The sequence below is a fragment of the Callithrix jacchus genome, chromosome 9 (assembly GCF_049354715.1).
Source record: "Callithrix jacchus isolate 240 chromosome 9, calJac240_pri, whole genome shotgun sequence".
Lineage (NCBI taxonomy): Eukaryota > Metazoa > Chordata > Mammalia > Primates > Cebidae > Callithrix > Callithrix jacchus.
This window is the reverse complement of record NC_133510.1, coordinates 14,181,748-14,209,168: the sequence shown is the minus strand read 5'-3', so window position 1 is coordinate 14,209,168 and position 27,421 is coordinate 14,181,748. Positions and strand designations below refer to the sequence as shown.

Here is a 27,421-nt window from a genome sequence, read left to right as displayed (position 1 = left end):
AAAGTGAGTGAGACTCCAATTATCTGGCAAATTCTGCCCTTATTTCCTCATATAAGCCCTATCTCATATTTGTGCAACATTTTCATTAGAGTTGCTGAATTATTTTTCATAAAACTTCACTTAATTCCAGATAAGCAAACTTACCAAGTATTGAAGAAGCAAATTTCCCATACCCATTTAAATACCTTCACATAGGATCACATATATGAACAAATTTTGCTTCTTGAAATGATTGTTACCTCCCCAAAAGGAACATTATCCATTTTACATTTGATTTCGTTTTCTCATGGTACTCTGCATAGTGCCTTTAACACATTCCCTTTCTGAAACAACAAAAAAGATTAAACTTATCTGGACAATAAACAAAGATACCAATTTATCTACATCTCCTTGTTAAAACATAATTATTGAAAAGAAAATTTAAACAATAATCTAAGACATAAATCCCAAATTTTAAGATCAGACTTTAAATCAGCAACCTCATGAAAAAGTTTATTTAAGGCCGGGAGCAGTGGCTCACACCTGTAATTCCAACACTTTGGGAGGCCAAGGTCAGTGGCCTGAGGCCAGAAGTTCAAGACCAGCCTGGCCAATATGGTGAGACCCCATCTCTACTAAAACCACAAAAAATTAGCCAGGCATGGTGGTGGGCACCTGTAATCCCAGCTACTCCAGACGCTGAGGCAGGAGAATTGCTTAAACCCAGGAAACAAAAACTGTAGTGAACCCAGATTGCACCTTTGCACTCCAGCCTGGGCAACAAAAGAGAAACGTTGTCTCAAAAAAAAAAAAAAGTGTATTTAATGGCAAATAATAAAGGCTTTTACCATGTGGCAAATCAAGGTATAACCTAAAATTATATAAATGTTAATAGTTAAAAGTATCCAAATAATAAGAAAAAAATGACAAAGAATTACACAGGGTTAAGTTTATTGTTTTACGTTTCTAAACTAGAAATTCTCTTGATTCCTAAGTAAATGAGAATCGTAAAAATCAGACTCCAAAAAGAAAAGAAACATACAAGGCAAAAAAACATTAAATTCACCTGCCATCCTATAATATTAAACAGTATTCTGTTCATGCAAAATTTCAATAATAGTACTTTAAAATAATTATTTTTAAAATAAGCTTCCAAATAAATTCAACATATATAATTATTTCAAGGCATAATCAAGAAAGAAGTACGATATCTGGTTAAATGCTGTTTAGAATAAAAAAATATAAATCATCCAAAGTCTGATTAGCTCGCAATTCCACCAAGCTCACTAGATTTTCATTCTTCGTGAAGGAAACATACACCAAAAACCTTCCTTATTCCCAATTTTAAAAAAGAAAAAGAAAAAGCCTTCCCTGTTAAACACATGCTATTCTAACTCTCCAACCAGCAGTATTTCAAGTTCAGTAACAAGAGGAGGATAAAATTTTTAAAAAGCTGAGTATTTATATTAGAAATTATCTTCTAAAAGAACTCCGTAATAAAAACCACACATGTCAAGCAATTCTAAGCAAATGTGTTTTTACATTTGATAGAATCCTAGACCAAGACCTCTATGGTCCAATCAGATCAAATATTTAGAATGGACCTAAATCCCCAGTCTCAAATTGAAATTGGGAAACTATTTAATTACTGTAAATCCTATTAAACCAATCTTCTTTATAAAGCAAAAGATGCCTGACCTCTGAGGGCTACAGAGTGTATAATGAATGCAGAGTTTAATTAGGCCCGACTGCTGGCAGACTATAATCTATTAATTAGCATTCTCTGTCTCTGTATCTCACTGCAGTGTTTCACTTTACTTTAAAATTGCACCCTTCATTTTTTGGACCAAAGTTATACAATTTTAGGATTGTGTAGTAATTACAGTGGGTATAGGAAGAATATATCACTGCCAGCACTGATGTTTAATTAGGGCAAGGGGTGGAATCTAGATAAGGCAGTGTTCACTATTCTTCAGCACATATGGGTTTTTTGGCATGAAAATCCTGTGGGTTGTTTCACTGGAACTGAAGTATCCACTATTGTCTTTTCAGAAGATTCAAATGTTTTGCCTTTGAATGCAGACTGATACTTTGAAAGAATATTACATATTTTCCACACAGCCTCTGAAGGATAGGCATAAACAACTCCTTCAATTATTTCAAAATGAACAAGTATGCCAATAACTTTTTTCATTAAAATGGACATTTCTGAGTCACTTGATAATAAAAACCATCTTGAGGAGGGGCATAGTTTCAGCATCAACAAGGTATAATGGTGACTACTAATTCAAGGTATAATGGTGATAAATCCAGTAACTTCAAATCTACTCTAAATTTGATACACACATAATCTTATACACACATATACTGTCAATCTAGTCTTGAAAAGTAGAGCCTTTAAAAAGAAGTGTTTATTCATATGCAATTTTCCACAGTATTTCTTAATTATTTTAAATTTTAATTTTTTTTTAAGAAGCAAGCGCTCACTATGTTGCCCAGGCTGGTCTCAAACTCCTGGACTCAAGAGATCCTCCTGACTCAGCCTCCTGAGTAGCTGGGACTACAGGCATATGCCACCATACCCAGCTCACAATATTTCATTATAATAAAACATTATGTCTCAGCCACTTTTCAATTAAATCTAAGTAAATTGTAATTTTGTAAATTAACAATACATTTGATATTGTGTAATATCCAAATATGATACACTATGATAATTATCTAAATAGATATAAAGAATCTCATATTTGGGCACTAGTATACACCATTACATACTCCAAATTTACCAATTTCATGTTTACCAAGAAGGAAAAAACAAAAACAATACAACCCCTAAAAATACAGATACAGTTTCCAAGACCTAGGTTATACTGACACATAACCACAAAACTAAAAGAAGCAAACTCATTTTTTTCTCCTGATATTTACAATTCAATACCAAACTATAAAAACTGAGAATGCAGGTCAGGCATGCTGGTTCCTGCCTGTAATCCCAGCACTTTGGAAGGGTTAGGCAGGCAGATCACCTGAGGTCAGGAGTTTGAGATCATCCAGGCCAGCATAGCGAAACCCTGTCTCTACTAAAAATACAAAAATTAGCTGGGCATGGTGGCACGTGCCCGTAAGTAATCCTAGCTACTCGGGAAGCTGAGGCAAAAGAATCACTTGAACCTGAGAGGCAAAGGTTGCAGTGAGCTGAGACTGTACCACTGCACTCTAGCCTGGGACATAGAATAAAACTCCATCTCAAAAAAAAACAAAAAACTGAGAATGTACTATTACTTTATATTTAAGAATGATTTTTTTTTTTTGGTGTTGTACTTCAACTGACAAATTCAACTGATTTACTTGATAGTACAATGCAAATTAAAAACTAAATTGTCAGTGTTGTACTGACAACTCAAAAATGTCAACTTAAGAAAACGTACTTCACTGTTCTGCTGTCATATATCATTTAAACATTTATCTTGTGCATCAATGATTCACAAGGTAAGGAGACATCAAATTCACCTAGAGGGCTTTTTTTTTTTTTTTTGAGACGGAGTTTTGCTCTTGTTACCCAGGCTGGAGTGCAATGGCACGATCTTGGCTCACCACAACCTCCGCCTCCTGGATTCAGGCAATTCTCCTGCCTCAGCCTCCTGAGTAGCTGGGATTACAGGCACATGCCACCATGCCCAGCTAATTTTTTTATTTTTTTAGTAGAGACGGGGTTTCACCATGTTGACCAGGATGGTCTCGATCTCTTGACCTCGTGATCCACCTGCGTCGGCCTCCCAAAGTGCTGGGATTATAGGCTTGAACCACCGCGCCCAGCCAGAAGGCTCTTTTTAACTAAACGTACCTAAGATTTTAAACACCCTTTTCTCCTGCAAACACCCCATCCACTGAGGGTCCCTGTCACGGTTAATAATCATTATGAATAGGAGAGGTCACAACCCTGAGATGTAAAGTGGCAGAATAAAGGATGAGACATACTGTGCAAATAGTCCCTTGTTTCTTTTTCCTTCTTCTACAGTTGAACCCAAAAGTGCCAAAACAGAACCATCACAAATTGACAGGCAACAGACAAGTTTAAGAATTAGATTTACGCCAGGTGCAGTGGCTCATACCTGTAATCCCAGCACTTTGGGAGGCTGAAGTGGGCAGATCACAAGGTCAGGAGTTCAAGACCAGCCTGGCCAACATGGTGAAACCCCATCTCTACTAAAAACACAAAAAATTAGCTGGGCATGGTGATGCACACCTGTAATCTCAGCAATTCGGGAGGCTGAGGTAGGAGAATTGCTTGAACCAGGACCCAGGAGGTGGAAGTTGCAGTGAGCCAAGATTGCACCACTGCACTCCAGTCTGGGCTACAGAGCAAGACTCCATCTCAAAAAAAAAAAAAAAAAAAAACCCAATTAGGTTAAACTTTTAGATTTACTAATTCCAAAGATCCCAAGGGTGGTTTCTCATCAGAACCACCAGAGAAGCTTGTTCAAAATGTAAGTTCCTGGGTCCCAACTCGAGAGATTGTACTTTTCCTGGCAATCTATGTTTTAACCAAATATACCTGTTGTTGTTTCTGAGCCAGCATTTAAGAACCCTGTTCTTAATTTTAGACTATATCAGTGGGGTCTACTTTAGCTTTTTTCTTTCTTTACAGATTATTAAAGTCCCGATGGCTCAAACTCAAAGAACTTTCTAAAGAATATTTTTTAAAGGACAATTTCTCTTTAAAGAAGCTAGTTCTCTAAGAAAGAGATTTAAGCGGCTGGGTGAAGTGGCTCACACTTGTAATCCCAGCACTTTGGGAGGCTGAGGCCATCGGATCAGAAGGTCAGGAGTTCAAGACCAACCTGGCCAACACAGTGAAACCCCATCTCTACTAAAAATACAAAAATTAGTTGGGCATTGTGGCGGGCACCTGTAATCCCAGCTACTCAGGAGGCTGAGGCAGAAGAATTGCTTGAACCTGGGAGACGGAGGTTGCAGTGAGCCAAGATCATGCCACTGCACTACAGCCCGGGCAACAGAACTAGACTCTGTATCAAAAAAAAAAAAAAGGAGATTTAAGTATATCGAAACATTTAAATTTTGAGTAGTGACAACTTAAATTTAATAACCAATTAAAAGTAAAAGCAAAGTAGTCTGAAGTTATAATGTATCTGAGAAAGAATAAAATTACCATAATTTCTAATTACTTAGAAATCTCTAATTCCAATGAATTCAAGGTTCAGTTTTTAATTTGCATTGTACCACCATGTAAATTTGAAGAATTTTGGCCCTGTGATATTAACTTAACTAGAACAGATATAATAGAATAGCATGAGACATTAAAAATAATGATTTAGATACATATTAGAGGCCTTTGATATACGGTAGAAATGTTGTTAGCTAACACCAACAGTATTCCAATCAGGTATATCTGTTATGTGTGTCTGCATAGAGACATTTCAGTAAAGAGAAATATCAAAATGTTAACAGTGGAATAGCAAAGTTATCAGTAAATGGGAGGATCTGGAATAAATTTTGCTTTCATATCTATGATTTTGTTTTATATTTATGAACAGAAAAAATGAGCTATTTTTATTGTTGAAAATGTGTCTGGAGCTTTAACATACAAAATGTAATGTAACTAGAATCTTAAAGTAGCCAAAACAATAGATCTGAATATCTGGACTGCATGTTAGTAAGAACGGTAAGACAATCAACAGAAATCTGAAATTAGATTTCAGTCATATCTGGCTTAATAACAGATACGTTCTGAGAAAGGCGATTTCCTCATTGTGCAAAGATCATCAAACAGACTTATACAAACCCATCTGGTACAGCCTACCACACACCTAGGATACAGGATATAGCCTACTGCTTCTAGGCTACAAACCTGTACAGCACGTTACTATATTGAATATTGTAAGCAACTGTAACACAATGGTAAGTATTTGTGTATCTAAATATATCAAAGCATAGAAAACATACAGTGAAAAAACTATATTATAATCTTTGTTTTGTTTTTAAAGACAGGGTCTCACTCTGTCACCCAAGCTGGATTACCGTGGCCCAATCTCAGCTCACTGCAGCCTCGACCTCCCAGGCTCAGGTGACCCTCCTGCTTCAGCCACCCAAGCAGTACAGGCACCTACCACCACACCCAGCTAATTTTTTTCAATTTTTTGTAGAGACAGGGTTTCACCATGTTGCCTAAGCTGGTCTCAAACTTCTGGCCTCAAGCAACCCGCAACCCCTCAGCCTCACAAAGTACTGGGAGTGCAGGCAAGAGTTACCACACCTGCCCAATACTATATGGTAATTTTATGAGACCACACTCATATATGAGGTCCATCACTAACCTAAACTACTTTGTGTGGCAGATGACTTCTTTATCAAAGATAGATCATTTGTAATTCCTTCTTTACTTACCAGTCTCATTTAAAAACACTGCAGAAATTGAGATCAGTTTATAATTTTTATTAACGTAATCCAAAAATAAAGTGTAATACCAACAATGCGGTAGCTAATTTAAAATTCTCCTCCTTTAAGAGTATAAGAGCTTTTTTAAGGAAAAACAAAAAATATCAAGCTCGAAAGTTCAAGTTCTAAAAGTACAGACAACCTGGGCCACAGGGGGAAAAATGTGAAAAGAGAAAAATTCTGTAAGTCTTTTAAACAACAAGTATGGGCTGGGCTCAGTGGCTCACGCTTGTAATCGCAGCACTCTGGGAGGCTGAAGCAAGTGTATCCCTGAGGTCAGGAGTTTAAGATCAGCTTGGCCAACATGGTGAAACCCCATCTCTACTAAAAATACAAAAATTAGCCAGGCGTGGTGGCAGGCACCTGTAATCCCAGCTACTCAGGAGGATGAGACAGGAGAATTGCTTGAACCTGGGAGGAGGAGGTTACAGTGAGCCGAGATTGCACCACTGCACTCCAGCCTGGGAGACAGAGCAAGACTCCACCTCAAAAAAAAAAGATATGTTAACATTTTAAATGGTAGAGCCTGAATACGATTTGTTCACATCTTTGCAGTTGTCAGCTTTCTCACTGAACACGACATGGCTATCACCAAACATTAACTATAACCTGGACGAGCACAGAAAATTAAGTGAATGTTTCCTATAGCTGATGTGACAGCACTTAGCTCTCCAACTACAAAGCCCCCTGATTATAATGCCCAGTCATCTCATTTATTTTTTTTTTTTTTTTTTTTTGGTATCTCATTTATTTTCTAAAAGCAAACAATCACACCAAGTTGCTTTTCCTCCACTTTAAATGTAAAGAATTAAAGAACAAAAAGCTACATAAGCATCTTGAAGTTAAAACTTTCATGAATGGCAACAAAAAGAACAGTTACTTAATGTTCATACAATACATCATTCAACATCAACTTTTTTTTTTTTTTTTGAACCAGAGTCTCATCCAGGCTGGAGTACAGTGGCAGGATCTCAGCTTACTGCAGCTCTGCCTCCCGAGTTCAGGTGCTTCTCCTGCCTCACTCTCCCAAGAAGCTGGGATTACAGGCATGTGCCATCACATCTGGCTAATTTTTGTACTTTCAGTAGAATTGGGGTTTCACCATGTTGCCAGGCTGGTCAGAACTCCTAACCTCAATGATCCGCCCACCTTGGCCTCCCAAAGTGCTGCAATTACAGGCGTGAGCCACCACACCCAGCCAACATTAACTTTTATTTAAAAGTAATTTCTGTTCTGAACTGACAATACTGGCCAACATTACCTTGCGACAGTCATTTGTTTTGCTTTTTTAACAATGACTTTTTGACATTATGACAAATCTTAATGGTATACCTTACACTTAAGTTACCTAGTCTAAATAAATTTGGTAGTAGATATTAAGGTGTGTGGCAAAATCATACTCACAATAATTGAAAAAAAAATAACATATGCTGAAAGGAAAGAAAGGAAGAGAAACAGAAACGAGAGAAAAGAATCAAGCAAGAATGGGAGCAAGAACACACGGGCAACTAGAAAAAAACAGGACACAGGACCAAATTTGGAAAAGGTTGAGATATGGAGAATAGAAAATAGTAAAATAAGTAGGAAAAAGGAAGATGCATATACTACAAAAGGAAAAATCTAAGACAGAGGGAAAAAAGGCTATTTCATTTATATACATGAATTCGACCAATAAAGGTAAACACACATGTAGAACTTACCTGGTTTTCCTCCTGTACAACTCTGTACTGTTCCTTCCAAATGGTGATTTTGGAAGCTTCATCTTTTCTCAGGGCTCGTTCTTTCTTCAGCTCTGGGCTCCAGAAGGTCTTGATGCTATTCATTGAAGAACTCAATTTGCTCTCCTTTACTTCCACATCCTTCCTCAAGAGATCATTTTCCCTTAATACTTCCTTCAGCTGTGTCTGCAGATCCATGATTGTATTATCTCTTGCCTGACGAAGAGAGTGAGGTACAGTGGATGCCATACTCACAGGAGGGAGGTGATGCTCTCCAAATGCTATGGTGTCACTAGCAACCCCACTGCTAGCTATATTGGGACTACTACCCATAGCAGTCATCCGAACACCATAAGGCAGACGTCCCCCAGAACGGCCAAGTGTCATGGTGCTTTTAGGTGTTTCTGAACCCACATTTTCATGGTCACTTAGGTACATAGGGCCAGATGTGGCATAGGCAGCATTCAAAGATTGTATATTTTCCATTGAAAGGGTTTTCCCACTGCCACCTCCAACGCTGCTTCCAGAACTCCCTCCTGTACTATTGGTTCGACGATGACCCAAGCGAGGGGAACGTGGAAGCCTGGGTGAACGCCCAGGACTCTGGTTGCTGGGTTCCACCTTCCCAACAGAGCGAGCACTTCCATACATGGTTGCCAGTTCAACTTAGGAGTCAGAAAAGGTGTAAAGCAGAAAAAAAAAAAATGGGAACTTTGCAAGGTGTCTCTGTAGCTGTAAGTCAGTTCAAGGTTAATCATAAGAAGGTCCCAGCTGTCCAATCTTGAAGAAATATCTTACACCGTATCTGCAATTAAAAGATCACACATTAAATCCTCCAATCATAAATATTTCCCTTCTCAAAAACTTTCCATTACCCTCACTTAAGGAAGATCTACCCCTTCTACCATGTACTTACTCATGCATTCAAAATGTGATTACAGCATTATGTACTTCATAGTAAACAGTATTTTAGAGATATTTTAGATGTCTCAAAACTGAATGCTGAAAAGATACCATGCAACTGAAAAAGAAAAAAAATAGTGTCAGGTGCAATGGCCCATGCCTATAATCCCAGCACTTTGGGAGGCCAAAGTGGGAAGATGGCTTGAGGCCTGGAGTTCAAGACCAACCTGGGGTACATAGCAGGACCCTGTCTCTACAAAAAATAAAAAGAGAAAAACAAGAAGTATAAAGACTGACACAAAAGAGATTAAAATAAATATCTGAATATATAATTTTCTAACTGAAAACCCAAGATAATCAACTGACGAGTTATCAGAATAACAGAACTCAACAAACTGATCAGACTCAAGATCAATATATAAACACCAATACTTTCACATATATTTCAGTAGTAACAACTAGAAAATTCAGTTTTTAATTTAAAAGAAATTTTAAATTCCATTCACAACAGAACAAAACCATAAAAGCACTTTGATTTAAATCAACAAAAATGTGCAAGCATTTTTTGGGGGAAAAAAACTATAAAACTTTACTAAAAGACATGAAAGAAAACTACAAAGAAAAGTTATCTGTGTTCATGGATGAGAAGACAAACACTATTAAGATTCAGTTCTGGCTCACTGTGGTGGCTCACACCTGTAATCCCAGCACTATGGGAGGCCGAGGTGGGCAGATCACGAGGTCAAGAGATCAAGACCATCCTGGCCAACATGGTGACTAAAAATACAAAAATTAGCCCGGTGTGGTGACACACGCCTGTGGTCCCAGCTACTTGGGAGGCTGAGGCGGAAGCATCACTTGAACCCAGGAGGTGGAGGCTGCAGTGAGCCAAGATTTCGCCACTGCACTCCAGCCTGGCGACAGAGCAAGAATCCGTCTCAAAAAAAAAAAAAAGGTTCAGTTCTTCCCCAACTACTTAGTACAATCCCAATGAAAAATCTCTACAGGATTTTGCTAGCCAGCTATAGATCTCTCTTTCACAGGTGTTGAAGCATTTTTCAAATAACTCAACAAGCTGAATCTAAAATTCAAATGAAGAGTAAAGATACAAGAGTAAACAATTTAAAATAGATAAAGAAGGAAGACATCCCTCAACAGCAAGATAAATTACAAATCCATAATTCATTATTTGTACTGCAAAAATCCAAAAGCTCTGAAAATAAGTTTTTCCTTAACTCATCTAGCAGCAAAACCTGACCTGATTTGAGCTTATTGTTTATATGTATCCCACATAGTGTGACTTCACATATTTCATTGAGAAAACAATGTGTGTGATTACTGAATACTATATAATCCCCACTAAGTATTACTGGAAAAAATTCCTGACAACAAAACCACATCTGACCAGCAAGGTTTCTCATAATATATTGTAGCCTTGTAAAGCTATAGTAATGAAAATACACAGTACTAACCCAAGAATAGGGTCTAAATTATATATGGGAATGTAATGTATGTTAAATGTAAACTATATATGGAATTTAATGTATGTTAAATGTAACATTTCAAAACAGTGAGTGATATGGTTTGGCTGTGTCCCCACCCAAATCTCACCTTGAATTGTAATAATCTTCATGTGTCAAGGGTGGGGCCAGGTGTACATAACTGAATAATAGAAGCGGTTTCCCCTCTACTGTTTTAGTGGTAGTGAAAAAGTCTCATGAGATCTGATGGTTTTATAAATGGGAGTTCCCCTTCATAAGCTCTCCTGCCTGTTCCCATGTAAGATGTGACTGTTTCTCATTCACCTTCTGCCATGATTGTGAGGTTTCCCCAGCCATGTGGAACTGAAAGTCCATTAAACCTCTTTCCTTTTTAAATTACCTAGTCTCAGGTATGTCTGTATTAGCAGCATAAGAAGAGCCTAATACAGTTAGGAAATGACAAATCACTCAATAAATGAAGTTTGAATAACTGGTGCTCTTTGAAAAAAATAAAGTACATCCCATCTTCAAATAGTACACCAAAATAAATTCCACATATGTTAAAGTTATAAATTTTTTAAACCATTAAAAGTACTAGAAGAAAATTTTGAAGACTATCCTTGTGAACTTGAGTTAGGATAAGGTTTCTTTAAAAAACCAAAAGCAAAAACCATAAAGAAAAACAACTAATACTGAAACTAGCTCGACCATAGAGACCCCTACCCAGGCAGTGCTGAAGGAATTAAGAAGCAGACACCAAGATAGAACAGCAAAGTGGGACTCTCCAGAGGTCAACAGCCTTCCAAGCTGAGAGCCTCAGGGGGCTGAGGGGCTGAGGGCCTCGAACAGACTCTGACCCACGTATTTATTCTCTCTGAACAGGTAATTATTATTAACAAACAGATGTTCTGTGTTTTCTCACAGAACCAAGACAAACTAGGTAGGCAGCTAGTGCCTGCTTACCACTGATCAAGGACAAACTAGAAACTATTCTCCACAAGGGAGCCACAGGGGCAGGGTCACATATCCCATGCTTAAACAATTGTTTTAACCAGTGTATGATATACATATACTGTTTTGTTATTTCAGAATGCCCCAAGCAGTTTTCCATCGTGGGGAGCCGGCCAGGTTTTCCTTGCCATCATTTTCAGCAAACAATATAATATATCATACACGTTAGGATTTGTCCCAATACAATTATGTCAAAATGACAAAATATTATAACAAAAAATGCTGTAAATAAAGTTAAAAGATAAACCAAAAGCTAGGTGAAAAATACAGTCAACATATATATAATGATCTTTAAACAGAATATGTAAAGAACTCCCACGTGGGAAATGCCAATTTTGAAACAGCAATAATTAGAGGGAAGGAAACTTGTGTTATAAAGGGGAAAAATATTTGTGGAGGCTTTAGCTCAGCTTATAAAGCTTTATACTCAAAATACCATAAAGCGCCTGAATTTTTTTTTTTTTTTAAAAAGAAAACATGTTCATACTCTACAAGTGTAATTAAAACAAATTTTAAAAACACAAGCAGTTATCCCTTGGTATCTGCTGGAGATTGGCTCCAGCAGAGAGTTTACAGATATCCAGGAACCACCCCACCCCATCCCCTCCAGACACCAAAAAATCCCAGGATGCTCAAGTCCTCAAGTCCCTGATATAAAATGGCACAGTACTTGCATAAAACATATGGACATCCTCCAGTATACTTTAAATCATCTCTAAATTATTTCTAATACTTAATACAATGTAGATGCTATGTAAATCGTTGTTACACTTACTGTGTTTTTTTATTTGCATTATTTTTTCTTGTATTATTTTTTTCCCCAAGTATTTTCTTTTCACCCCCCCCCCCCCGCTTTTTCTTTTTCCAAGGTGACTTTAAGATTCATTCCCAAATATTTTTGGTCCACAGTTGGTTAGATTTATGAATGCAGAACTCACTATACTATACCTATCAACTTTATACACTTCTTTCAAAGACAGTACAGATCTAAACTAGATCTCTCTGATTTCCCAGCATTATTTAAAAGAATTAGCTTACGTTAAGAAACAATAGGCTTCACCATATTAAATAATATTTTCCAAAAATCCATTGTTATATAAATTGATTATTATAAGTGTTTCTTCACTGAAAATAGTACCCAAGTAAATTATTTTGTCAAAAATACGATTCTAAAGACAGTACCTATTCTGGTCAAACTCAAACAGGTTAAAAAAAATCCTCAAAAATGTGAACCACACAGGTGGTCTCATCTCTAAATTAATGAACCAGTAAAGAAAGCCCTGGGCTAACAACAAACAAGACAGGAAATACACAGAATCTGAACCTTTCAGGAAAGACTCCAATCTCCCTCCATCTCAGAAATTGCTATGGTACCCTAAGTTCAGAAATTGCAATATTTTGCTAGTAATGTTAAGAAACTCCTTTCCAGGACTAACCTAGCTCATGAAGCAAAAATTCCTTTTCATGAGTAATCTGGACTGTAAAGTGGTGACAGACAGTAATCTACAAATCACTACTTAAGAAGAAATCTATTTCAAGATCAAAGAGGGATACAAAATTGTTTTTTTAAGTAATTTAAATATTGCTTAAAATAAGGGAGCCATTCATTATCTGGAATGTTTTGAATGATAACAAAAGCTAACATTTAGTGACTGTTTCATATGCAAGGCATTATACTATGAGTTTTATAAGATTTAATAGTTATATATTAATATTTATACCTAATATAACTATTAAATATTCATTTATAATTTAATATTTTGTATGAATAAGTAAGATGGGTCCTGTCATTATTTCCATTCTACAAATGAAGAATGTTGAGGTTTATAGGGTTTAAGTGACTTATCTAAAGACACACAGCTATTAAATGGTAGAATCAAGATTCGAGTTAAGGCAGCCTAATTCCCGATCCCTGGAGGCTGTTAACTATCATGCTTGATCACCATCATCTGCTGATGTTAACGTCTCAACTGTCCATAGGGTATTAAAGGCTCTCACAGTTTTAAGGTAGTGTAGCCTACTAGTTTACCACTCTAAACCTTAGGTTACATCTTACATTTCCCAAGTGTAAAATTTAAACAATCACTTATATCTACTAGGTAGGAGAAAGTCCTTTTTAAAAGACGGCAGGCAGAACAAAATAAGTAAAACAATACAGAATAATTTAGAAATTCAAGAGTTTCAGGAATCACACCATGAGAACCTGAAACTGCCATAATCATGAGAAAAAAAAGAAAAATCCCAACCGTGCTGCTATGCAGAACTCTATTTTCATGTAGTGGAGTAACTAAATCACACTAAATAGGGTAAGATCCAATAACAAAAACTCACATTGTTTTCAACATTAGCAGATGTACTCTAATATTCAAGTCACTTTGAGGTCCAAAATGGTATTTGTAAGTGGAGTCTGTTATTTTAAGAACTATATTCATTTACATGACCCGGGAAGGAATTCATCAGCTCCTTCTGAAGGAAGCCCTCATAACAGCTTTTTAACCTCTTGAGCCTCAGGGAAGATAGTGTTTTTTAAAAAGTCTTTTTAAGAATATGGAAGAAAGACACAAAATAATAATCCTTGCACTTTAAACAATTTGACCAAAAATATAACCAAACAAAAGTCATACAGTATGACTCAATTTAGGTAAAATTCTAGATTTATTATGACAGAAAGCTAACAAGTACATGACTAGGGACTGGGTGGAGAGAGGCATGGATCATAAAGGGGCAGGGGGAAATTTTTTGGGGTGATTAAAATGTTTTCTATTGTATTTGGGATGATGGTTTCACAGGCATATATGTATGTCAAAATTCTGATCAAACTGTATACTTTAAATATGTGCAATTACTGTATATAAATTATACCACAAAAAGTTTGGAAAAATAATTGCACACATTTTAAACTCTTTTGCCCTTAATTAATCCTAAAGAAGCACCTTTAGTGATTTATATACCTGGAGTCCTGATTGCTGCTGAAGAAAATCATGCAGCTGTTCAGTTTGATTTCCTACCTCAGCTGTGGCCATGATTCCCCCAGAATTCCACAAGTCCCTCAAGTTAGGTTCCTAAGCAATATTTGTTATGATGGGTTATTTCAAATCTTGGTCTTCTGCCTCTCGCTTTCAGCAAATGACCATATTACAGGCTGAATTGTGTCCCCCAATCCAAAAATTCCTAAATTGAAGTCTTAACCCCCATACCTCAGAATGTGACTATATTTTAGATAGTATCCTTAAAGAAGTAATTAAGGTTAAAAGAGGACATTGGAGTGGGCCCTAATCCAATATGACTAGTGTCCTTATAAAAACAGATTAGGACACAGAGAAGCACAGAGGAAAGACCACATAAAGACACCAGAAAATGGCCATATACAACCCAAAGAGGAGAGGCCTCCAGAAGAAACCAATTATGCCAACACCTTCGTCTCAGAATTCCAGCTTCCAGAATTATGAGAAAATAAGTTGTGCCTGGCACAATGGCTCAGGTCTGTAATCCCAGCACTTTGGGAGGACAAAGCGGGCAGATCACCTGAGGTCAAAAGAAGACCAGCCTGGTCAACATGGTGAAACACCATGTCTCTACTAAAAATACAAAAATTAGCCAGACATGGTGGTGCATATCTGTAGTCACAGCTACTCAGGAGGCTGAGGAGGACAATCACTTGAACCTAGGAGGTGGAGGTTGCAGTGTACAGAGATGGCACCACTGCACTCCAACCTGGGGGACAGAGTGAGACTCAGTAGCTGAAAAAAAAAAAAAAAAACAAGTTTGGTTGCAGTTTACCAAGCTGATTTCACAACCTACTACTGGGTCATAACCCTAAGTTTGAAAAACACTGATCAGAGGACTGATATGGTTTGGCTGTGTCCCAAGAAATTTCATCTTGAATTGTGTAGTTTCCATAATCCCTACATGTCATGGGAGGAACCTGGTGGAAGGTAACCGAATCACGGGGTCAGTTACCCCATACTGTTCTCCTGATAGTAAATTCTCACAAGACTGAATTTTTTTTTTTTTTTTTGAGACAGAGTCTTGCTCTGTCACCTAGGCTTCAGTGCAGTGGCACAATCTCAGCTCACTAAAATCTTTGCCCCCTGAGTTCAAGTAAGCACATCCAGCTAATTTTTGTATTTTTAGTAGACATGAGGTTTTACCATGTTGGCCAAGCTGGTCTTGAACTCCTGACCTCAACTGATCCACCGACTTCAGCCTCCCAAAGTGCTGGGATTACAGGCATGAGCCACCATGCTCAGCCTGGAACTGATGGTTTTATAAGGGGCTCCTTCCCCTTTGCTCAGCACTTCTTCCTGCTGCCATGTGAAGAAGGATGTGTTTGATTCCCCTTCTGCCATGATTGTAAGCTTCCTGAGGCCTCCCCAGACCTGCAGAACTGTTGAGTCAATTAAACCTCTTTTCTTTATAAATTACCCAGTGTTGTGGGCAGTTCTACATAGAGTGTGAGAATAGACTAACACACCTATACTAAAAATACAAAAATTAGCCAGGCCTGGTGGTGTGCACCTGTACTCCCAGCTACTCCAGAGGCTAAGGGAGGAGAATTGCTTGGACAATCGCTTGAACCCAGGAGGTGGAAGTTGCAGTGAGCCAAGACCACACCACCGCACTCCAGTCTGGGTGACAGAGTGAGACTGTATAAAAATAAAAAAATAAAACAAATTCCACAAACTGACAACTTCCTGTTGTCATGTACATAGTACATGTCTTGCTATTCATTTTTGTCATCTATCCCCTGACAATAATAAACTAACTAAATAGGCAAGATTTCAATTGTTTAAAAAAAAACTGTTCTTCCTGCATTAATTAAAAATAGAAATTTCTGTAGCTAAATCTTAATTCCAAGAAGATGGCATAAGCTCAACAACAGTCTAATGTCCCTCATCAAAGGAAGAAATTAAAAATTCACACACACAGAGCAATCTCATGCAGAAAATATTGTGTCTGGGGAGAAAAACTGGTTCTCAATACTAAAAAATCTCTATTAAACTCTATGTCAGAGACCTACCAAGCCAGAGACATACCAACACTTAAGATGAATTCTGTACCCTATACTTTGAGTTTTTAAAAAATACCAGATGCCCAGGCGTGGTGGCTCACTTTGGGAGGCTGAGGTGGGTGGATCACTTGAGGCCAGGACTTCGAGACCAGCCTGGTCAATATGGTGAAACGCCATCTCCACAAAAAATATAAAAATTAGCAGGGCATGGTGGTGCATGCCTATAGTCCCAGCTACTTGGGAAGTTGAGGCATGAGAATTGCTTGAACCCAGGAGGCAGTGGTTGCAGTGAACTGTTATCGTGCCATTGAACTCCAGCTAGGTGACAGAGCAAGACTCTATCTCAAAAAAAAAAAAAAAAAAAAATACCAGAACAGCATTTAAATCTCTGCAGCCTTGCCAGGATTTACATTTGGAGAAATTTCCTAAAATCTAATTCTAAGGTTATTATTAATAGAAATCTGGCTTATCTTAAATTATGTGTTTATTAACAATACAGTTTCAACATCAATTCACTACTATTCACATGACAAAGCCTGTCAGAAAAAAACACAAGAATATTCAGGCCAGGTGCAGTAGTTCATGTCTGTAATCTCAGCACTTTGGGAGGCTAAGGCAGGTGAATCATCTGAGGTCAGGAGTTCAAGACTGGCCTCACCAACATGGCAAAATCCCATCTCTACTAAAAATACAAAAATTAGCTGGTGTGGTGTCACACGCCTGTAGTCCCAGCTATTTGGGAGGCTGACACAGAAGAATTTCTGGAACCCGGGAGGCAGAGGTTGCAGTGAGCCAGGATCACACCACTGCACTTCAGCATGGGTGACACAGCAAGACTCTGTCTCAAAAAAAAAAAGGGAATATTCCAGAATCATTTTTCCCTACAAGAGAAGCATTGAGGCCAGGCACAGTGGCTCACACCTGTAATCCCAGCACTCTGAGAAACCAAGGAAGGCAGATCGCTTGAGGTCAGGAGTTTGACACTACCCTGGCCAACATGGTGAAACCCCGTCTCTACTAATAATAGAAAACTTAGCAGGTGTGGTGGTACATGGCTGTAAACCCAGCTACTCTGGAGGCTGAGGCAGGACAATCACCTGAACCCAGGAGGCAGAGGTTGCAGTGAGCTGAGATCCCAACACTGCAATCCTGCCTAGGTGACAGAATGAAACTGTGTATCAAAAAAAAAAAGACAAAAAAAAGAAAAGCATTGATCCCTATGGTTATATACATACTATAAGAGAAAAACAGCCCCAGTCTGGCCCCACCCCGCAAAAACCCATTATACTCAGAGGTCTAAAAATAAAAATACTTTTACCCACAATGATTGTATGTTAGCCTTTAATTCTCACTCTTCCCACAAATAGCTACATGCATAACATGCAACTGTAGACAGCAATCTCACTCTCTCCTCATAGATTAGAAAAACAATAATAGCTCTTTACAACCTGAGTCTCCAAAGGAACACCAAGTATTCTTAAGACAAATGAAAGCAAAAATCTTTAATAGCAACATAGTAGCTTACTTCAAATTAACTACAATTGACTAGGCTGACATAGATGTGCTATGATATTTATAAGTTGAACCAGAAAATTTAACATACCGCCCATTAGCTATTTAAAGAATTATAGGTGAAATTCTGAAATAAATCTCAAAATTACTAGTCCAACCTCATGTAATGGGGTTATGCTCTTCAACGAGTCAAATACTTTTAATACTGTATTTCAACATTTTTAAAGATCCTGTCCATTTTCTCAAAGCATTACAAATACTGCCAGGGGCGAGAAATATCCTGCTATCCTAGACACTGTATGAAAAGATTAACAAGAGACCAAAATTTTTAATCCCATTGAAGTAGAATTTGGCATAATCTATCAAGATTTAAAAAGTGCACACTGATGAACTCGAAGTTTCACTTTTAAAAATATTCTCCATAAAATATATTTTCACAGGTTCAAGTATATAATGTGCAATAATATTCAATTTCTGCATTGTTTGTACCAGCAAGGAGACAGCTTACATTTCCAACAACAGATTAGCTGAATAAATTTATGTATCTCTAAACTATAAAAGACAATGCTGAGAACGATCCAAGATGGCCGATCGCTAACATCCCGGGATTGCAGCTCTCAGGGAAGGCACGGAGAACTAGAGGATGCCACACTTTCAGACAAATTCTGGCTGCTCACGGAGCAGAAGACCCCCCAGTGGAGGAAACACAGGGGTGGCCAGCGCGACTCTCGTGGCCAGCGCAGCGGTTCCGCGGCACCTCGGCGCAGCAGCTCTCTGAGCAGAGTAAACAAACAGGTTCGGAGGACCCGCACGGGTCCCCAGCAGGACACCAGAGCCTGGCGCAGCAGCTGCGATGGCTCGGCGCGGCAGCGCTCGGCGCAGAGTAAACGGGACCGGTTCTCCTTCTGACCGAGGTTTGGAGCCCCGGGAAGGCAGAGTCGCCTACTACGGACACAAGAAGGAAGCCAGACAGGAGAATCCTGGGCAGAAAAGCACCATCAGTTTTAACGCCGCTGCTCTGGCCCTGGGAACTAACAACCTGGACATCCACTCAAGAGAGCTAATCTGAAAGTTGGTAATTTCAAAGACGACAGGAGGATAAATTTACAATGACGGGAAGAAACCAGCGTAAAAAAGCTGAGAATACTCAGTCAGAATGCCTCTCCCTCTAAAGATGATCACAGTTCCACATCAACAATGGAACAAGGCTTGATGGAGAACGAGCGCCTCCTGATGACAGAATCACACTTCAAGGAATGGATAATAACAAACTTCGGTGAGTTAAAAGAACATGTTGTAGCCCAACATAAAGAAACTAGGAACTTTGACAAAAGGCTTGATGAAATCCTATTGAGAATAGACAACTTAGAGAGGAGTATGAGTGAATTAATGGAACTGAAGAATACAATACAGGAACTCCAAGAAGTATGCACAGGTTTAAACACTCGAATTGTTCAAGCAGAAGAAGGGATATCAGAGGTCAAAGTCCAACTTAATGAAATAAAATGTGAAGAAAAGTTTAGAGAAAAAAGGATAAAAAGGAATGAGCAAAGTCTCCAAGAAATGTGGGACTATGTGAAAAGACCAAATTTACGTTTGATAGGTGTACCTGAATGCGACGGAGAGAATGAATCCAAGCTGGAAAATACCCTTCAGGATATTATTCAGGAAAATTTTCCTAAACTAGCAAAGCAGGTCAACATTCAACCCCAGGTAATACAGAGAATACCACAAAGATATTCCTCAAGAAGAGCAACCCCAAGGCACATCATCGTTAGATTCACCAGGGTTGAAACGAAGGAGAAAATACTAAGGGCAGCCAGAGAGAAAGGTCAGGTTACTCACAAAGGCAAGCCTATCAGACTTACAGCAGATCTCTCAGCAGAAACTCTACAAGCCAGAAGAGAGTGGGGGCCAATATTCAACATCCTCAAAGAATAGAACCTTCAGCCCAGAATTTCATATCCAGCCAAACTAAGCTTCACAACTGAAGGAAAAATAAAATCTTTTATGAACAAGCAAGAACTCAGAGATTTTATTACCACCAGGCCTGCTTTACAAGAGCTTCTGAAAGCAGCATTACACACAGAAAGAAACAACCAGTATTAGCCTTTCTAAAAATACACCGAAAAGTAAAGAGCACCAACATAAAGAAGAATTTACACCAACGAATGGATAAAACAGCCAGTCAACATCAAATGGCAGTAACCCTAAATTTAAATTGACTAAATCCCCCAATCAAAAGACACAGCCAAAACCCAACGGCATGTTACATCCAGACCTGTTTCACATGCAAGGATACACAAAGACTCAAAGGGATGGAGAAAGATTTACCAACCAAATGGAGAGTAAAAATAAATAATAAATAAATAAAAAGCAGGAGTTGCAATTCTCGTATCGGATAAAATAGATTTTAAAGCAATAAAGATATAGTGGTAAAAGGATCAATGCAACAACAAGAGCTAACGATCCTAACACCCAGATACGAAACTTAGATTCAATGAGACAGAAAATTAATAAGGATATCAAGGACTCGAACTCAGATCCGGAACAAGTAAACTTAATAAATATTTATAGAGCTCTCCACTTCAAATACACAAAATATACATTCTTGACAATACCACATCACACCTACCCATAAGCTTAAATGAAACACTGATTGGCCATCATTAATACACAATCTTTTTCAAAATAAAGCAATATTTCCATTTACTCTCCCTCTTTCTCTTCCTCTTTCTTCCTCTCCTTTACTTATTTTTTTTTTTCTTTCCTTCTCTCAAAAAAAAAGAAATCAACTTGTAAACCTCTAGATCCAGGTCGGCAATGTCTCTCTCATTGCTTGATTTCCTTCCTTCCCTTCCCTCCCCCTCCTCCCCGCTTCCCCCCTTCCTTCCTTCTTTCATCCCTTCCTTCCTCCCTACCGTCCTTCTTCCCTCCCTTCCTGCCTTCCTCCCCCACAAAAAAAAAAAAAAAAGACAATGCTGCTATAAAAAAAAAAATTTTCAGACAATCCTAATTTTAAAAAAAAAAGAAAAACAATGACTAGGCATGGAGGCTCATGCCTATAATTCCAGCACTTTAAAAGACTGAGGTGGGCAGATCACTTGAAGTCAGGAGTTCAAGACCACCCTGGCCAACATGGTGAATTCCCATCTCTACCAAAAAATGCAAAACTTACCTGGGCAAGGTGGGACCTGACTGTAAGTACCAGCTACTCAGGAGGCTCCGGGAGGATCACTTGAACTCAGGAGGCAGAGGTTGCAGTGAGCCAAGATCCTGCCACTGCACTCCAGCCCAGGCAACAGAGCAAAGACTATCTCAAAAAAAAAAAAAAAAAAAAAAAGAAAGAAAAGAAAAAGAGGCCAGGCATGGTGGCTCATGTTTGTAATCCCAACAATTTGGGAGGCTGAGGCAGGCAGATCACCTAAGGTCGGGAGTTGGACACCAGCCTGGCCAACATGGTGAAACCCCATCTCTACTAAAAATATAAAAATTAACCGGACATGGTGACACGTACCTGTGATCCCAGTTACTTGGGAGGCTGAGGCAGGAGGATCGCTTGAACCTGGGAGATGGAAGTTGCAGTGAGCCGAGATCCCACCACTGCACTCTAGCCTGGGTGACAGAGCAAGACTTCATTTCAAAAAAAAGGAAAAGAAACAAAAACAAACAAACAAAAATAAGTAAATATCTGCATCTGACATGCAAAAACATATTGTGAAGTAGAAAAGAAAGCAAGTTACAGAAGAATGCCTACAAGACAATCTCATTTGTATACAAAGGATGTATATATGTATGTTTGTATATATACAGAAATGATTTGTATGGTAACACCATATTTCTGAAAAATCAGATGGAATCACCTTTTTCCCTACTTATATACTTTTCTTCTCTGTTCCATTTTCTTTTTATAGTGAGCGTGTATTACTTTTACTTTTTTTTGGCCTGGTGCGGTAGCTCAGCCCTGTAATCCCAACACTCTTAAAGACAGATGGGTGGATTTCCTGAGTCAGGAGTTCGAGAACAACTTGGGCAACATGGTGTAACCCCGTCTCTACCAAAAATACCAAAATTAGCCAGGCATAATGGTACATGCCTATGGTCTCAGCTACTCAGTAGGCTGAGGCACAAGAATTGCTTGAACTTGAAAGGCAAAGGCTACAGTGAGCCAAGAACACACCACTGCACCCCACCATAAGCAACAGAGTAAAACCCTGTCTCAAAAACAATAATAAACTTTCTTTAAGCCTCATTATAAACTATGGGTTTAAATAAAGACCTCCATAACCATTCAGCACTAATTTACACAGTAATTAATGGGCTAGGCACAAACACTAATTGCTAATATCTCTGTAAGTAGCAGGAGGTTTGAAAAAAAAAATCACCAGGCATATGGCTCATGCCTATAATTCCAACACTCTAGGAGGCCAAGGTGGAAGGATCACTTCGGCTCAGCGTGGGCAACGCAGCCAGACCTCATCTCTACAAAAGTTTTTTTAAAATTAGCCAGGTGTGGTGGTGCACATCTGTGGCCCTAGCTACTTGGGAGGCTATAGCAGCAAGACAGTTTGAGCCCAGGAGTTCAAGGCTGCAGTGACCTATGATCACATCACTATACTCTAGACTGGATGACAGAGGAAGACAGTCTCTAAAAAAATAAAGAAGAAAGAAAATCTGCAACTTAATGAAGGCACAGATTTCTCTGCTTCTACTGCAGCATGTAACTAAAATGTATTAAGTTTGCTAATAACACTATGCATCTAGTTGTATAACCTTAATCTGATTCTCCAATACTGACTAGAGACCAAAGCTATAGAAGAGTGTGGCTAAAGCAGCACTGCTGGCATACCTATCAGAAAGGACATCAAGACTGGGAGCATGACATATCAACTGTAAAGGAGCAAACCTAATACCTGTCAGTTACCATTTCACCTTATTTTAAAGCAAGGGTGAGTAACTCCGTTTACAATCAAGTCAACTGCAGTTTTTAATAATTCTTATCAGTTAATCAAGTTAATTATAAGTTCTCTCAAAGTTCTCATCATGACAAACATTTTGTCAAGTTAGATAATTAGAAATAAACACAGGTTGTTAATCATAGGTTAATCACAGGTTTTCTACTTAAATCAGCAATCTTTCCCACTTAGTTGAAACAGGTCAAGTTCTGGGTTGTGTAGCCTTCCCCAGCAACTCTAGTCCTCACTGATACTGACTTCATAAAAACCTAAAAAATTAAATTCTTTGGACATCAAAGTGTTAACCTGCATTTTTTTTTTTTTTTTTTTTTTTTTTTTGAGACAGAGTTTCGCTCTTGTTACCCAGGCTGGAGTGCAATGGCGCGATCTCGGCTCACCGCAACCTCTGCCTCCTGGGCTCAGGCAATTCTCCTGCCTCAGCCTCCTGAGTAGCTGGGATTACAGGCACACGCCACCATGCCCAGCTAATTTTTTATATTTTTAGTGGAGACGGGGTTTCACCATGTTGACCTGGATGGTCTCAATCTCTTGACCTTGTGATCCACCCACCTTGGCCTCCCAAAGTGCTGGGATTACAGGCGTGAGCCACCGCGCCCGGCCCTAACCTGCATTTTTATACATCTCATACTACATTGTGATCAGCTCAACACAAAGTTCAACAAATTCTACCAGTGATTAAGTTGAACAAGTAAAACATATGTACCCGTTCACAAACCTTTATTCACAAAACTTAATAGCAAAAATATCCGAAAATCCAAAAATTTGTAACTAATATGGTAGTAAAACCAGACCCGAACTGAGTCAGTAATCCCAAAGTGTTTGATGAAGAAATTAGGGAGCATTCCCCAAAAATTGCTTGAAAAGTTAGGTTATACATGCAAATCACATGTCTAAAAATCTGAAAAAAATTCTGAATTCTGGCTCAAAAGATCTTGGATGCAGACTTGTATTAATGGTTAAAAGTAAATATCGGCTGAGTGCGATGGCTCATATCTGTAATCCCAGCACTTCGGGAGGCCAAGGTGGGTAGATCATGAGGTCAAGAGATCAAGACCATCCTGCCCAACATGGAAAACCCTCCTACTAAAAATAAACAAAAATTAGCTGGGCATGGTGGCACACACCTGTAGTCCCAGCTACTCAGGAGGCTGAAGCAGCAGAATTGCTTGAACCCAGGAGGCGGAGGTTGCAGTGGGCCAAGATTGTGCCACTGCACTCCAGCCTGGCAACACAGCTAGAATCCATCTCAAAATAAATAAATAAATAAAGATTAAATATCCACATCGCTGTTGGTAAATACAGATATTTATAACTAGGAAGAGCTGCACAGGAGTTTTTATTCTGCAACTGTTTATTTCTTAAGCTACGTGGTAGGTACACGGATATTAATTACATACTTCTCAATATCTTTTTGCACATCTGAAACATTTCATAAGTTTAAAAAGGTTTCAGTGAGGCCAGGCAAGGTGGCTTATCCCTGTAATCCCAGCACTTTCAGAGGCCAAAGTGGGTGGATCACCTGAGGTCGGGAGTTTAGGACCAGCCTGGCCAACATGGTGAAACCCTGTCTTTAAATAAATAAATAAAAATTAATTAATTTAAAAAAAAGAATAACCTGGGCATATAAATCTACTTTTTCAACTGTAAATTTTATGATTTACAGATATAAATGCATATGAAACACTTCTAATAAAACTAGGCTTTTGAAAATAACGAACAAAAAAAACTTAGCAGTTCAATTAAGATATACTATAAAAGTATATAATTGATTTCAAAGATCTAGAACTAAAAAATAATGTGGCTGGGCATGGTGGCTCACACCTATAATCCCAGCACTTAGGGGGGCTGACGCGGGCAGATCACTTGAGTCCAGGAGTTTGAGACCAGTCTGGGCAATATAGCCAGACCCTGTCTCAAAAAAAGAAGAAAAAAATTTTAATGTAAACAGCTCATCAATTTTTTAAATATGTTTTAATGTGTTGTAAATCATATTTTGAATATAATGGGTTAAATAAGTTATAAAATCCAATTATTTCTTTTTACTCTTTAATATGGCTACTAAAATTTTTTTAATTATGTATGTGGCTCATATTTCTAATAAACAGTGCTTTCTAGAGGTTGTTGTCCCCCATCACCCAACCATCAATAGCTCAGTGAATGACATCAGCATCTCTTTAGCTCAGTGCTGACCAAAAGAACCTTCTCTGATTACAGAAACATCCTATATCTGATGATTGGGTGATGGTGGTTGACAGTAGTAAGATGGTATCTAGCAGAATCCCTGGCTAGCAATATCCCACAACAGAATATTGTGAAGCCACAGTTCTTAGGAGAATAGAGAAAAACACCTGTTATTCTGGCTTTCCTCTTGGGAGAAAAGAAAGTAGAAACCAAAAACTGCAGAACAGTGCTGTCCAACTGAACTTTCTGTACCAGAAATATTCTATATCTGCACTCTCTGATACTGAGGCCACTAGTCCCATACTCCTGTTTAAAACATATAGCCAGATATTCTTTTCTGCTTGAATCTCTGTGGACACTCTTGAATTTATAACTTCATAGTACTCTGGACTAAATCTGCAGAATTTAAGAGTTTGTAATATATTTGTGTGGTTCATGCAACTGAAGAACTGAATTTTTTCTCTTTATTTTATTTAGTTTAGACATACCTTAACAGCCATACATGGCTACTGGCTACTGTACCCAACAGAGCTGTTCCTAGCCTATGGGTTCCATCTGAAAATCTGGGAGTCACCTGGGTCTTGTTCCTCCCCTCAACTCTCCTTTCCCCATAAAGTGTATACAGACACATACAAACGCACAGATAAGAATTACCCAGTACTGTTAAAGCTTTCAACTCTCCAGGTGTCTCTATCCTCACTGTCACTACTTCAGTTTTTAGACTTTAGTGGGAACAGGTCCACAGCCTCCTACTTGGCTTCCTCACTTAGCCCCTTCCTATTCATTTGTTGTAAAACACAAATATACACTTGTTATTTCCTTTACTCAAAAGTCTCCAAAGTCAAGTCAGATTTGGCCCAGTGCGGTGACTCACGTCTGTAATCCCAGCACTTTGGGAGGCTGAGGCTGGCAGATCATGAGGTCAAAAGATCAAGACCGGCCCGACCAAAATGGCAAAACCCCATCTCTACTAAAAATACAAAAATTCGGCCGGGCGTGGTGGCTCAAGCCTGTAATCCCAGCACTTTGGGAGGCCGAGGTGGGTGGATCACGAGAGATCGAGACCATCCTGGTCAACATGATGAAATCCCATCTCTACTAAAAATGCAAAAAAAATTAGCTGGGCACAGTGGCGTGTGCCTATAATCCCAGTTACTCAGGAGGCTGAGGCAGGAGAATTGCCTGAACCCAGGAGGCGGAGGTTGTGGTGAGCCAAGGTCGCGCCATTGCACTCCAGCCTGGGTAACAAGAGCGAAACTCCATCTCAAAAAAAAAAAATACAAAAATTAGCTAGGCATTGTGGTACACGCCTGTAGTCCCAGGTACTCCAGGGCGGAGGCAGGAGAATTGCTTGAACCTGGGAGGCAGAGGTTGCAGTGAGCTGAGATCACGCCACTGCACTCCAGCCTGGCAACAAAGCAGGACTCCATCTCAAAAAAGGAAAAAAAAAGTCAGATTTTAACAGGGTTTACAAAGCCCTTCAAGATCCAAACCCAATTTCCAGCTTTCACCACTCCCTTACCCTTACACCTTCCAGTTGTTGCACATATCTTTACCACTTATCACACTCAAATTAATTGCCTGTTTACTGTCTCCCTCCCTGCTCCCTCCCTGGTCACCAGCATCCTGAGGGTGGAGACAGTATCTCAAACATTGTACTGCCAAGATGAAACACAATACAGTCACACACACACATATATATATTCACATATATATATATGTATACACACACACACATACACACACACACTATACTATATATACACATATTTACCATATATACACATATATATACTGTATATTAGATTTTCCATATTTTTGAATGAGAAAAGAGAAAAAGAAAAAAGGAAATACATGTGTACCCTTGAACAACTATAAAAATGAAAAATTTACAAAGCAGATATTTTTGCTATACTATTAAAAAAAATTGTATCCTAGAGATTTTGGAGGCCGAGGCAGAAGATCGCTTGAGGCCAAAGAGTTCAAGACCAGCCTGGACTGCAAGACCCTGTCTCTACTTAAAAAAAAAAAGGCCAGACACAATGATGCACGCCTGTAATCCCAGCGCATTGGGAGGCCAAGGTGGGGGAATAACTTGAGCCCAGGCTTTTGAGACCAACTTGGGCAACATAACCCCATCTCTACAAGAAAAAAATTACAAAAATGAGCTGGGCATGGTGGCATACCCCTGCA

The 27,421-nt window shown here is 38.7% G+C and overlaps 2 protein-coding genes across 41 annotated transcripts in view; both read right to left on the bottom strand.

Annotated features, from left to right (window-relative positions):
* ERC1 (ELKS/RAB6-interacting/CAST family member 1) overlaps positions 1-8,961 on the bottom strand; it is a 518,863-nt gene extending 509,902 nt beyond the window's left edge. For all 32 annotated transcript variants that reach the window (XR_013522487.1, XR_013522495.1, XR_013522490.1 and 29 more), the window contains exon 1: positions 8,136-8,961. Coding sequence is in view for 16 of the 32 variants with exons in the window: in XM_078338382.1 (XP_078194508.1) it covers positions 8,136-8,804 (669 nt within the window). In the remaining 16 variants the exon portion in view is untranslated. The remainder of the gene's footprint in view (positions 1-8,135) is intronic.
* LOC144577844 (uncharacterized) overlaps positions 8,468-27,421 on the bottom strand; it is a 35,652-nt gene continuing 16,698 nt past the window's right edge. For 2 of the 9 annotated variants that reach the window (XR_013522507.1, XM_078338397.1), the window contains exons 2-3: positions 21,589-21,704; positions 8,468-8,958 (exon numbers count right to left, since the gene is read on the bottom strand). Coding sequence is in view for 4 of the 9 variants with exons in the window: in XM_078338397.1 (XP_078194523.1) it covers positions 8,904-8,958; positions 21,589-21,704 (171 nt within the window). In the remaining 5 variants the exon portion in view is untranslated. Of the gene's footprint in view, positions 8,959-21,583; positions 21,705-27,421 lie in introns of those variants that run through there. The other 7 variants (XR_013522508.1, XM_078338398.1, XM_078338396.1 and 4 more) reach the window with 5 other exon arrangements.